At 40.2% G+C, this 14,667-nt stretch overlaps 1 protein-coding gene across 10 annotated transcripts in view; it reads left to right on the top strand.

Moving 5' to 3' along the window:
- Nucleotides 1-14,667, top strand: part of TRIM9 (tripartite motif containing 9) — a 107,208-nt gene that overhangs the window by 74,064 nt on the left and 18,477 nt on the right. For 7 of the 10 annotated variants that reach the window (XM_035719949.2, XM_025442471.3, XM_025442469.3 and 4 more), the window contains exons 6-7: nucleotides 7,766-7,923; nucleotides 9,342-9,480. In XM_035719949.2, coding sequence (XP_035575842.1) covers nucleotides 7,766-7,923; nucleotides 9,342-9,480 — 297 coding nt within the window. The remainder of the gene's footprint in view (nucleotides 1-7,765; nucleotides 7,924-9,341; nucleotides 9,481-14,667) is intronic. The other 3 variants (XM_025442472.3, XM_049113164.1, XM_025442463.3) reach the window with 1 other exon arrangement.

Raw genomic sequence — 14,667 nt, 5'->3', positions numbered from 1 at the left:
CATAGCACTGCATCCATGTGACCTGCCTCTAAGAAAGCCGGATAAATTCAGATAAACTCAATGCTTGCCTCTTTAAGAGTCTTAGGGATGTCACAAGCCCAGTGTCAGGGAATAGCTGACATTAAAAAAATAAATAAATAAGGAGATAAGACTGCATCACTGTGCATAAATAAAATCTTGTTACAGAAAGTAACCCAGACACATTGATACATATATCAAGGCAGTTCAGGATCGAAATGACTACTTCCACATGGATAGGTCCTGAGCAAATGGTTGAGCATGAATTAGTGGGAATTTGAGAGGATCCAAGTTGGCTTTACAATACTGGTCAGGAAAATGCCAAGGTTGGTTACAGGAAGAATATGAAGATTTGAAATCAATTTTAGCTTTTTAAATTTTTTGGCTTATGTGTTAAGGGATATGCAAGGGCTCCTTGAGATTTTTTTGAGTGGCTGGGGGTGGGGAGGAAGTCCAAGTACCTAAAATTATCTTAAGGAAAAGAACTCTTTCAAAGAAAACTAAAAAGCTGACTATGCAATATTTTTATGGCAGTATAAGTAATATCCATTGGAAAAATATTTTGACTTTTTTAACTTTCATTTTGAAATATTTATACATTCACAGAAAGTTGCAAAAATAGTAAGGAGAAGTCCAGTGTACCCTTAGCCCAGTTTTTATCAATGGTTCCATCTTACATAATTATCATCTTATATAAAAGCCAGGAAATTAGGGGGTGGGGTGGCTTAGTCAGTTAAGCATCTGAATCTCGATCTCAACTCAGGTCTTAATCTCAGGGTTGTAAATTCAAGCCCCAGATTGAGCTCTACACCCAGAGTGGAACCCACTTAAAAAAAAAAAAAAAAAAAAAAAAACAGGAATTAACATTGGTACAGTGTATACGTATTACTCTGTGCCATTTTGTCATGTGTATAGAGTCATCTAATCAGCACTGCAATCAAGATGCAGAATCATTGTACCACCCTCATGCTACCCCACTGTGGTCATGTAGTCCTACCCATTCCTATCCCCTCCACCATCTCCAATCCTTGGCAAGCGCCTATCTACTCTTCATCTCTGTATTCTGTCATTTTCTAATCTTTTTTAAAACTGAAGAAATTGATTTGCTCTTTGCTTCTCCCAATAAGCAGCCACATAATAAAGGACTTAGAATTCAGTGCTTTAAAAAAAGTTTTTGTTCTTTTTCTTTAAGATTTTATTTATTTATTCATGAGAGAGAGAGAGAGAGAGAGAGACACAGACAGAGGGAGAAGCAGGCTCCACGCAGGGAGCCCAATGTTGGACTAGATCCCAGGACTCCAGGGTCACGCTCTGAGTCAAAGGCAGGTGCTAAACCGCTGAGCCACCCAGGGATCCCCTAAAAAGAAAGATATTTTAAGAAAAATGTACATGCTTCCTTTATTAGACCCCATTTTCTCATCTTTCATTTACTATGCATTGCTTTGGGATGATGCCTTAATTAAATTTTGGAGTAAATAGTATATAGATTGTAAATAAAAGTACATTGTTGCAGTAACAAAAATGTGTAGCATTTACTGACTACTTACCAAACCAGATACTCTCTCCTAAGTGCCTCATGTGGATTAATTCAATTTATTCTCACAACCCTAGTAGGCATCTGAGGAAACTGAGGCACTGGAAGACTGTACGACTTGCCTAAAATCACACGGTTGGTGAATGTCAGGGCAGGGATTCAGACCCAAGGAGTAAGTTTCCAGAACCTGCACCTACAACTTCCAGTTTGTGCTATAACATTAGTGTCTTATGAACTGGCTTCTTCAAGGAATAACTGAATTCCTCTCTTAAACTTAAGAAATTTGATTTTTTGTTGTAGAATGTCTTTCTTGCTGTTTAAAATTTTTCCTTTAACACCCATATGGTGGTCTGTGAAATACAGCCACCTGAGTAATATATGGAGCCCCAGGAAAATCCCCCTCCATCAGCCTCTGTCTATATCCAGTTCTTTCCATGAAGTAAAATCATTGAAAGATTATGTCACAAATAGCTCAGAGGAGAAAATATGTCACGAAAGGGCAATGGAAGGGCTTTTGGAGGAAGAGGGGAAAAAAATTAGCCAACCCAATTAGCCTTGATGATGGAGCAGGTAGAGGGTAAAAGCCTCTGGGCTTTGAACTGCTTTCACCATCTGATAGAGGCCTCTCCTCCCCCATTTGCTGTCCTTCTGAATCATGTCCATCTGCCCAAAGTGGAGTCCAGGCGAATTGGCAGGATGGTAACAATTGTGTTGGAATAAACAGGCCCTTCATCTGGTATGGGAACTGCAGACTCATGTGCTATGCCTCACAGACCACATTCCTAAAGCAGTGTCACTTGTCCGTTTAAGGCTACCTGCAGAAAAATGCGTGAACATGGCTGTGTATACCCTCCATCAAAGTCTGCACACATGGCAAAGAGTGCCAAGCACTCCAAAGACCAAAACCCAGAACACACTTACAGCAAATATTCACCTGGAACACAAAATTATCCAAAGCAGTTATTTATGAAGTTCATGTAACAGGCCATTTGGTATGAGACTGGATTATTCCATTTTCCATTTCTTTTTAACACTTCATATTAATTTAATTTACTTCTGATTAGTATCCTTCTGCAGAGTTAATTTATATGCTTCGCTTTATGCTCATTAAGTTTAATTAATTCAGTGAGAGCCGAGTCCTTTTTAGACTGTGAATAATTTTTATCTGTCAGATGTTTTCGATGGAAAGAAAAAACCAAAAGGTCATTGTGTAATAGAACTTGATTGGCTGGTGTTAAGGCTACTCCTACTGGCCTCTCTGATATCTGTTAACATACCCAACTGTGCTTGGTATGGTGTTAGACAGTGCTCCTAAAGAGGATATGCTTGGTCAGTTTAATAAACTGCACTTTCACAGCTTTCAGTAAAAACATCTCAAGAAACTGTACCACAAAATACACGTACAAATGGCCAAAATGTAAATAGCATTGGGAATAGTGCTAAAGTAATCTGACCATTAATACAATGCATATACTTCAACATACGTTTTCTAATTATGCTAAGCAGATTACAGTAGAAAGTTAAAATATTTTCCAAGCTACTTAAAATATGTGTTTAATTCTGACTCTAACAACAGAAATATCTATTTCTTGACTAAAAATGTTAACATCTCTCTGGTTTTGAAATTTCATCTCAGATGCCTTTTTCTCTTTGATATCAAAGAACACAGGTCTGTTGCTGGTTTTTAAATGTTTCCAGTTAAGCCAGCAACTACTCAGCAAGAAAATTATTCTCTTATTAGTTAAGGACTTAACTGGTCTCTTTCTGATTCTACATCACCCTCAAGCAACTGAGATCTAACTGAGAATGCCGGTACCTTCTTTGTTCAAACATCCCCAGAAGGGTATTATCCCAGAATTGTTTTAAGTATAGAAAGTGTCCCAAGAGTCATGAGTCGGTGCTGAAAAGAAATGCCTGCATGTTCATTCTGAACCAGGATGAAACAGTGACCTAATGCTCCCCCAAGCCTTTTTAGCGTATAGACCAATGGCTGTTAATCCCTTAAGTGCCTCTAGTCACCTAAGAACACGTTTATCTTTATTAACTCATGTCAAATGTAAGAGCCCTGAGTATGCACCAAGGTCACAAGCAAGGTCATAAGCAATATCCAAGCAAATATTGGAAAATATTTTAATTTTGGTGTGATGTGAATAGACCATCTTATAAATCATGGAGAAAGAGCACCCAGAGATTTGACGGGGATGGGGATGTGCACACATGCTGACTCGCCTGTAATCTGTTTGTGCTTGTGATCCGTTCATGGTTTGGAAGCCTGAAATACATGTCATCACGTATTTCACAATTGCTCTTTAATAGTGTGATAATGAGAGCTTTGCAGAAACGGCTTGTTGTTCCTCTAAAGTCTAAACTTCCCTGAGATGCCAATTGTATTGATCACCCACCATACAAAGGAATGATGGTCCACCAAGGGACAGTGAAACAAGATGACTCAGTAGAATTGCATTCCCAACCACCCTAGCTCTTATGGTGAAATGTTTCTTTCTTTTCTTTTCTTTTTGAAATTTTTTAAGTATGGTTGATACTCAACGTTACATTCGTTTCAGGTGTACAACATAGCAATACAATAAATCGATACATTATGCTATGTATGGTGAAATATTTCATTAATCCATAGCAGCAAGTCTTGGGGAACTTTACTACTCATGATACAGGAAGCAGAAGAAAACATGCCTCTTGGAATTGGATGCAGGAACTTCTCTCTAGTACACTATTACCGCACACTAGATTGGAGAGGCAGTGTAGTGCAGTTGAAGCACCCAGGCCCTGGAGCCAGCCTGCTTGTCCTCAGATCCCGCCTCTGCCAACTAGTAGCCATGAAGATGTTCTGTGTTTCAGTTTCCTCATCAACCAATTAGAAATAATAACAGCATCCGTTATTGTGGGGGTGCTGTGAAAACCACATGAGTGACTGCATCCTCTCACCACACTGCCAGGTATTTGGTAAGTGCTCAGAAAACATCAGCAGCCATTAGTTTCCACGTCCAGAGTGGGTGGCCATGTGTCCTTCCATGTCCTTGTCACACTCTTGTCCTATGACCTTTCACAGAGGAATCCTGCATCATTGTGAGTGTTGACAATCGGAAGGACTTGAAAAAAAAAATGACTATGAAAGATGTAAGTTATAATTTGAACTAGAATGGTAAGACATTTGAAAACTTTAAGGAGACACCATTGCAGAATTTAATTTTGAGCCAAGGCTCTACAAAGTCACCTTCAAGGAAGTCTGTAAGAACAGTTACCCTTATAACTAAGAAGAGAATTTTTAGCCTGAAGCTTGATTTTTATGAGCTAAAAGAATGCTGAGCAATAGACTTCTGATAAGGTCAGGAACCACTAGTTCTTTAGGAAAAACAAAAACGTCCAAACGTGGTCAAAGTGTTAAGATTAAGACAGCTATGGCAGCCGAATGACAGAATTTTCAATGAAATAAAAAATTCTTAGAGTTCAGCCCAGGAACTGTGATGTAATCCATTTCCAAAACACAAATAATAAGTTAATTTGAAAATACTCTGGATTCTTATAGACCATTTATTTTATACCTAATAAAGTGAAATAGGGTAATAACACCCACTATAAAATCTGCTTTTCTAAAATGTCAGCCTTAGTCTTTGCTAATGAGGCTATAATTTTGTCACACTTGCCTTTTATATGCAACATCACTTTGGGGTAAATAAGGAAACAGAAAAAATAATTCTAAGCACATTGAGAAATAGATTTAGACATGCAAATGTCTCTATGTTCCTTCATTTTTGTTTCTCTCTCTTATTCTCTCTCCCTCCTTCTCGCATTTTGCTTATTTGTTTGCTTAATTTGTTTAAATTCTGAACAGTACTAAAATCTGAAGGTCAGTAAGTGGTTAGACTTTTTATTATCTTTTTGGTCTTTTAAAGTGTATCCACGGGGATCCCTGGGTGGCTCAGCGGTTTCGCGCCTGCCTTTGGCCCAGGGCACGATCCTGGAGTCCCGGGATCGAGTTCCGAGTCGGGCTCCTGGCATGGAGCCTGCTTCTCCCTCTGCCTGTGTCTCTGCCTCTCTCTCTCTCTCTCTCTCTCTCTCTCTCTCTTTCTCTATGTCTATCATAAATAAATAAAAATAAATCTTTTAAAAAAATTTAAAAAATAAAGTGTATCCACTGAGGACTTACAAATGAAGTTCCCATGTTTTAATTACACCTGACACCATGTATTTCAATTAATCTGTTAATTATACCTAACATCTATACAAGGAAACTTGAGTTTCTTATCAGAGACATTGCAAGCATTTGCATGATTCAAGCTGAAACCATCTTGTGATCTTATTCTTTGATTTTAAAATTGATGAAATGTAGATTTCCTTGAAACATAAAGGGAAATGAAGGGAAATAAAGGGAAAATGAAGGGAAATAAAGATTTCCCAATAAAGGGAAAATGAAGATTGATGAGCAGCTAATAAAATAAAGAGAATCCAAGGAATAGGTTGTTTTATTGTAGGCTCTGATTCATAAGGACAGCTAAGAGCAAATATCCCCAGGGAGAATCATTCCATCTCTAGAAGCCCTTTGAAGAACGGTTTGCTTAAATTTATCATAATTTACTCCCTGGTTAATATATTAAAGTTTATTATTTTTATTAGGGAAAAAATGTTGATGACAAAGTAGTTTCCTAATACATGATGACCTAAAGTTCACCCTCCAATTACAACTCTCAGGTGATATCTTGTTTATGAGTAGATGATCATTAGGAGTTACGTCTTCTCTCCCCCCCTTCCCATCCAGTCCTGTAGTCTATTCCTTGAACAAAGCAATGAATTATCTGCTTTCCTCTGATTCCAGATGTTCGGGAGCCTCTGAGGCTGTAGAAGCCACTCTTATAAGACCTACAGAACTCTATGCCATTGAAACCTGAAACACGATTTCCCTTACTAAACTCACCACCTCCAATTAACTGGTCATACTTTTGATTTCATTATGTTTGATGTAGTAACTCAGGCTTGGTTTTCTCGTCTTTTCATAAGTATAATCAACCTGCCTCACCTTCACATCTCTTGTGTTATGGTCACTGCTTTTGTTTTCTAGGCTATCCACCATAGAACCTGTTTCCTAAACTGCTATTAAATAAACCATTTTTGGCTGAGGTGCAGATTTTGGCAGGGAGCAGATAATTTGATGCATGACACAGAGTCCAATTTTGGTACAGCATACCAGGTGTTCTATAATTAACATTTGTTCATTTAAATGTCCCTGGATGTGGTCTAAACTGTTCTCTCTATTGTTAAAGTGCTACAGAAATAAATTAATGTTTTGGTGCTAAAAAAATTGTTAAGCAGTGGGTAAAAACATTGCTCCCAAATACATACATTGAGTTCATATATTAGGAACTGGGATTGTTGTTATCCAACACTTCCATATCTGTGTGTCTAAAGGCTCAACCACTCTACAGTTTGAAGTAATAGAAAATACTCTCAGCACAAAATGGGGACAGGGGCATGTTGTGACTAGTAATACTGTGACAGATTCTCACAGAGTGGTAAGGACATTTTGACCCTCCCCTGCTGGACCCCTTCTGCTCCCATACTACTCTCCAGGCTCACAGTTGGCTGTTCTACACCTGCAGAAAGTGGACTTGAGCTAGCGTAGCTACCTTCAAAGAATGAGGTCAAGTTCTTAGAAGTTTTGTTATGGAGAAATCACTGTTTTTATGTCACTTAGTACTAACTTTTCAAAAATTCACTGTTACAGCTACTTATACGCACAAGACCTTGAGTAGAATTGCTGGTAAAACCAACAAATAGACAAACAAAAACCTGCTCAGAATAGGCAGCTCCAAGTTTATACACTGGAGGTCAAGGCTCTGAATAAATTTAATGATAAGTTTTTCAGCCATGTTATGGGTTAAATAGGCTTTAGTGGGCTGAGCTGGAAACCCATCCCCCATAAAATACCTTCCCCTTAGGGATGATGTCTTCAGTGCCCAGGGGGGTGAGAAACAGAGCAATTATCTCCCCGGCAGTTAAGGTAGGACGTATCATCATGAGTTTGGCAGAAGGCAGCACAGTGGCTCAGGAACCAGTCCCATTCCTAGAAACTCTGGAAGGGATCCAGGTCAGGTCCCCCATGGGCTAGCTACTTGGTTGATGAGGGGGATGTTTCTCATTCCAAGATACTGAAGTGTTTGCAACTCAACAGAAGCCAGAGTTACACTAATTTCTGTTTAGCTTCCTCTCCAGTCCCAGCAACCCCCATTCTGCAGCTGGAGGAGTGTTGTACCCACAACAACAGTGCCACGCTGTCCTGGAAACAGCCACCTCTGTCCACGGTGCCTGCCGAAGGCTACATTCTGGAGCTGGATGATGGCAATGGTGGTCAGTTTCGGGTGAGTAGAGAATCTGTTATTTGTTAACCAAAGCCAGTGACCACCTCAGAGGACCCATTGTGGGGTCTCAAGCCAAGCTTCCCCACCTCCCCCGAGGCCAGACTATCCTGGCAGAGTCTGCCTCTCCTTCATCTGAGGCCTACATTCTTCTCGAACCATCATCAAAGACGGAGGAAAGAGTCTCTGAATAGAAACTACTCTACCCTCCTTAAGAGAAAGCACATGCCATACTACAAGCTCTGGAGTCCAGCTGCTTGCACTCAGGTCCCAATTCCACCATCTAGCGGTGTGACTGTGCCCATTTCTCACTTCTTTGAGCCTTCAGGACTTCGTCTGTAATATGAACCTATACCTCACACATGGTTTTTAAGAGTCAGTTAGATAATCCGTATAAAATTCTTAGCATGCCAGGATCCCAGACCCCCATCTTGTTAGTGTCCCACCAGAGAGTTATCATTTTAAGGCTGTGCTTTGAATACAAAATATTTTTACTCATTACATCAGCATAATGTTGCAAAAGCATACAGCTAAAGAGGGAGGCACATGCCTAACCTATGCTAAAGATGCATCATGCTGCGATTTATTTTAAGCCTTTGAAATGTCATTCTTCCTCCCGCTCATTTCCTCCCCCCTTCCCTCTGCACTGTGATAAAACCTATACGCCTATGACTTTGAGTGTAATTTTTGTCACAGTTCCTGAAGTTACCAGTGGAGTTATAAACACAGCATAGAGACCACCCTCATGTTTTCCAAACAAGTTTTTACAAATCACACTGATGGGTAAAGAGTTGGGTAGGTATAATATATGTATAGATGCCAAGGTAATAGTAATAAGCATAATGCTAACTCTAAGCACTCAATTCTAGTGTTTTAAGCCCTAACCACTAGTAAATACCATGCATTAAGCTGACAGGCCCATGCTAAACATAAGGCACTATGTTAGTTTGTGCACAGAACCTCCTTCTATGATCATCATAGCAACCTCATAAACTGGGTATCATCTGTCCCCATTTTACAGATGAGGAAACTGAGACTTTAAAAGGCCAATTAGGGGTTCCTGGGTGGCTCAGTCGGTTGAGCATCCAACTCTTCGTTTCTGCTCAGATCATGAGTTCAGGGTCATGAGATCAAGCCCCACATTGGGCTCCGTACTTAGTGGGGAGTCTACTTGAGATTATCTGTCTCTCCCTCTCCCTCCTCTCCTCCCTTCCCCATTCTCTCTCTCTCAAATAATAAATAAATAAATAAATCTTTAAAAAGAAATGAAAAGGTCAATTACGTGGTTTGCTATCCCACAGGATTTGAATCCAGATCAGGCTGACACCAAAATGCTAGCTCCTTAACCACAGTGACGCTGCCTCCCTAAGCCCTCCCGAGGGCTGGCATTAAACAGCAGCCTATTATTTGTTGACCCTCAGGAAGTGTATGTCGGAAAGGAGACGATGTGCACCGTGGACGGTCTTCACTTCAACAGCACGTACAATGCCCGCATCAAGGCCTTCAATAAAACAGGAGTCAGCCAGTACAGCAAGACCCTGGTCCTCCAAACGTCTGAGGGTAAGGCCCTTCAGCAGTATCCCTCAGAGCGAGAACTGCGAGGCATCTAACGTGGCTGCCAAGCCCGGAGGTAACCCCACCACTGCCCACAATTCTGAAGTGTTTCCATGACTTGCTCTGCATTCTGGCACAAAGCCGCTGTTCCTCTCCTGCCGTGCGTTAGAGAGCCCATGGTATGTGGATGTGATCAAACCAAAGAGTCCACAGCGGCAGTTCAAATGGCCTGGGGCGTCGGCTTCCTTTGATAACACTCTAAATAAGCTGCAGTTGAAGACGCTGAAAAAATGAAGGCCTGAATGTCCCCCACCCCCAGTGTGCGAAACAAATGTATTCTAGGCTCTAGGGCAGGCTCCCATTCTGCACGATACACGTCATTTGCCAGTTTTACCCAGATGATTCTAAATTGCTTTGTAGCACTTGCCTGTTTGTGAGGGTGGGGCCAAGGTTCTTTCCAGCTGTGGATTTGCGTTACTGCTCGTGTGTCCGAGGGGTGTGGGTGCTAGAGCGGTTTGGAGAGGGCCTGTGGGCCACTCCTGGCTTGCCCAGCGCGGACGCGTCCATCTCCCTCCCAAAGCTGAGGCCGGCGGCACCAGGACTGAGGCTTCCTGTGGGCACCAAACAGGAAATGACCAGCAACTCCGCATTACCTCGCCATTTTCACCTTTGCCCATCCTGTTAGGCTGGGTTAGGCCATCAAGGGCCATCGTACAAGGTCAAGCCCCAGAGAACTTTTGCTTCTTGGCCGTACTGTAAATATTTTGGTCATCAAAGTCAACCCATTCCTCTCGAAAGAGGGGCTTGCATTTGATGACCAGGTATCACCTCTGAGGCTTTTAACACTTTCATTTTAAAAGCAATCACAGCACATGAAATTAAACCTTTATGAAGAGGTATTTGTGGTCGGTGCCAAAGCATTTTCAGACCTTCTGGGTGTCATTTTAATCATAGAAGTCACCCCCCCTGGCATTCCCCATACTTTCCCTCTGCAGAACTAATTGTGTTGGTTTTGTTCAAATTCAAGATGTTAGCTCAAAGAACTGTGGTGGTGGGTTTTTCCCACTTCCCACAAACCTTGGCTGGTGCCGATCACCCTTAAAATGGTTCACATGGTTAAAAACAAGCACAACTTCAAGTCCCACAGCAAGGTTGACGGGCCCCTAGCCATAAAAACCGTGCTTGGGGAGCAGTTGTAAGTCTGTGAGGGATGCTATTCAAAGCAAAGGATTCGCTGAAGGCAAAATGCCCACACGACCTATTCCCATTGGGTTAGAGGGATGTGGTAGCGACAGCTTCCCGAATGATCATTTTAGTAACGTCTCTCTGGGATGACCTGTCTCCTTGAGAGCTGTTGCCTCTTTTCCCAAGTTCCCTGCCTAAATGCTAAAGCCCTCCAAGAGTTGCCTACATGCAATGCAGAAGGCCCTTCATGATGATGGCCTCATTTCCCATGGGCGTAAAAGGCGGTTTGATTGACGAGTGAAGTGCATGCCATCAGAGCAGGGAGACAGTTTGCAGCAATGTTGCTAATATGTATCATGAGACCTACAATTTCTATTCATAATACATCATGGAAATCATATTCTTCCGCTAAAATCAGTTACTAGCATAGCAGCTTGAGCATTCATGTTTCTCTTTTCATCCTGCAGGAGGATGTAGTTTCTCAGTTTCTCTTATTGTTCATAAGATTATGGTGTCTAATAAATTACAGGATTGGAACTGCGATCCCTGGTACCACAGTCACAGAACTGGGGGTCATTTTCTAAAAGAAACTAACGGAACAAGTCCTCTTCCAACAAAGAAACTGTACTGTAGAAATTAATTTCCTCCATGAATTTTATATATTGTGTACAAATATAAGGTATGTATCTAAATACAAAGAAAACCTTATCATCGTGTAGATATATCAGTATTCTCTGTTACTGCACAGAAGTGATTTTCTCATGATGAAATAAAGTTCACACACATACTTTCTCCATAACTTTGGTTTGTTCTATTTGTTTCTCCCTCATTCTAACCCATTCACATGGTGAGACAAGGTTTAGAAAGCAAGAAAAAATATATAATGAATGGCTAATTTAAAAAAATTGGTCAACCTTGTAAAAATATAGAAAGCCTATAGAATTAAAAAATTATATATATATTTTTTTGTTTTTTAGAAATCAGTGAGAAAAATGCCATTGACAGGGTTCAATAAATTAACTGAACTTATATTATACTCTATTAATCTTTCTTCCTACAGTTCCTGGAAAGGTTTGCTTTGGAAGTTTTTTTTTGTTTGTTTGCTGTTCTTGGGGATGATGTGGTGGTTCATTTCAGCTTTCTACTGTAACAAGATCTTTAGCAGTCTTCTTAGCAACAGCTGACCCTTTTCCAAAGTTCAAAACAAAAGTCTGTATTACAGAAGGATCTGATTCATATGTGATAGCAAGTCTAGCTTGTGTTTACATGCATTTAGTCCAAAGTCTAAACCACTTGTCACTTATACTCTTTGAACTATCATAAAACCATCTGCTGACTTACAGGTAACATTATGCAGGGGAGATCAGATGTCCACATTGTTATAAATGCTGATCATTTTTTCCAGAAGCAGTTCTGTTTGTTTATCTATTTATTGGGTAGTACTTGGTAAAGGCTCACTGTGTGCTACATTGTGGGTGTAGAGGGCTGAGCGGATGTCACCCCTGCTTTTATGAGCTTACAGTCTACGAGGAGAGATAGGCCTTGAAAAACCAGACACACAACCAGTTACATACTTACAAGTAATTATAACCACTGGGAAGGAAGACTAGCAGGAAGACATCATTTATATCCAGGGATCAGTCAAGAAAACAATGAAAAATAATTTAATTCAATGGAAATTATAAAGAATGTGTTATTAAAAGAGAAAAGGAAAGAAAAATGCATTACTAGATGAGTTTAAGTGTGATTAGTTCCTGAAGGCAGAGTTCTTGGGAATGTACCTAAGAGCCACGCAAATAAAGCCAGTCGCAGCTCTAAGCCAAATTACCTTGACTTAAGAAGAAATATAACTGTAAGCAATTAAGAACCTTAATGAAATTTTAAAATGTGGCACACATCCCTCATTGTATATATTTTTAAAGTAATTCATTTAATAGCCCTCATGGCTGTGTCACAGTCTTTGAAACTATCTGCAAAAGAATATCCATTATGTAACAAGGCCTTCTTCCTACTTAGTTCTGGGGCTTATTCTGTCTGGGAGACTCTACTCCTGAAAGACAATTTTTTTTTTGTAATACAAGGCTGAGAACAGAATAGGATATTTTCCTATTTACTTTAACCTATTTTCCCTCTACCTATCTAAACAGACTTACCTTTTTCTTGTTCTTGAATCTGGAGAGAAAATGAAATAGACCAAAGGTAATATTCCTGGGGCTCAAATAACTCACTAAGACTCTCAGCTGGCTGAAAAGAGGATCTCTCACTAACCCCCTCTTGGGGGGAAAAAATTACCAAGGAATGCTTCAACAGTCTTAGCAGAGGTGAGAGTCCTTTGGGGGAATAAGAACATGAAGGGTGGCACCTTTTACTCAATCAATACTCTCCAACACAAATCTTTATTACCTTCCTTGGACAAATTCTTGAGTTGGAATTACTGGACCAAGGAGTATAAACACTTTTAAAGTCCTTTTCTTTTTTTTTTTTTTAAGATTTTATTTATTTATTCATGATAGTCACACACACACACACACACACACAGAGAGAGAGAGAGAGGGGCAGAGACACAGGCAGAGGGAGAAGCAGGCTCCATGCAGGGAGCCCGATGTGGGATTCGATCCCGGGTCTCCAGGATTGCACCCTGGGCCAAAGGCAGGCGCCAAACCGCTGCGCCACCCAGGGATCCCCCACTTTTAAAGTCCTTGATCTGTGTTTCTCAATTGCTTTCCAGCTAGATTTTATACCAGAAATGTATGAACCATCCCATTTTTTTAAAAAATCACTTTAATTCTGCTATTTAGAATTTAATTTTGACTAACAAGCAACAGGGCCTTTTACATTTTTATTTTCATAGAAATCGTATTCTGATGGTTTTACATCTAATAGTTACATGAAATAAGTTACAACATATTGCAGGGAAAATGAATATGATCCAAAAAAGGAGGGAAGACAGAGAACCAGATGGACAGACAGAAATCCAAACAGGATTAACTGTAAGCAAGGCAAAAACTTCAAAATTGGCCTTGAGCTGACTATGATAAAGAAAACTCACTCATTTAAAAACATTAATGGAGCACCTAAATTTTGTCAGGCACTGTGCTGGGTCCAGGATCACAAAGATGCATGAGGTGTGTCCCCTGCCCTAGAGCATAGTCCTTCCTAAACTCCATGACTCCTGACTCAGAGCGCCTAAAATTTATGGTACCTCACCTCTCTAGAGCTAAGATATTCACCTGCAATCTAGATAGTTATCTTACAATCAAGAAGTGACAATGACCTCTGATTGGGGTAAAAAGGACAAAGCTCAGGTATAGACATTTCTGTGCTCTCCTTACAGCGGGGTCCTTGGTCTCACTCAGTTCTTGCTTACTCTTACTTTATACATGAGTCCACTGAGCTCATGACCCACTTGGGAAGACTGCAGCAGATGAGGAGCATCACATTACAAGAGAGGAAAGGGATTGGTGAGTAGGGAAGGTAACTGGGAAAATTGAGAACAGACCCCCCCACAAAAAAAGTCAAAAGAGAGGATTCTGTGGTTTATGTTCTGGTTAAGAAAGTTAGAAAGTGTAAAATGAATTGTAAAAATATTTTCATCTAACATTTAAAAGTCAGTATTTATCTGAAATCCTTGGTAATGGATATTAGGTATATCTCAGAAGGCTTTATTGAATCACAATACAAAATACCATGAGAAAACTATTGCAATAAACCCTATTTCATTTTGTGTCAGGGAACTTCTAGAAACTTTTCTCAGTGTCCATTAAAAGATTCCATGAAAAATGACAGCAACATGACAGCCAACAAATTTTTTTTTTAAGAATACCGAAATCCAGTAGAAGAACTGTATAAAAACTAGCCATTCTATGTTTTGCTATAAGGTCCTAAGGAAAAACTAGGAATTTTTTTTGTTCACCCTAAAATAATTATAAAGACTTTAGACTATATCTCCATCCCCACTGCTAATGCAAACCCCCCCCCCGTTCTGTTGCTGCAATATTCCAGACTTAC

This window comes from Canis lupus, chromosome 8 (assembly GCF_003254725.2).
Source record: "Canis lupus dingo isolate Sandy chromosome 8, ASM325472v2, whole genome shotgun sequence".
Lineage (NCBI taxonomy): Eukaryota > Metazoa > Chordata > Mammalia > Carnivora > Canidae > Canis > Canis lupus.
The sequence above is the reverse complement of the archived record's forward strand: the minus strand, read 5'-3'. Positions and strand labels throughout refer to the sequence as shown.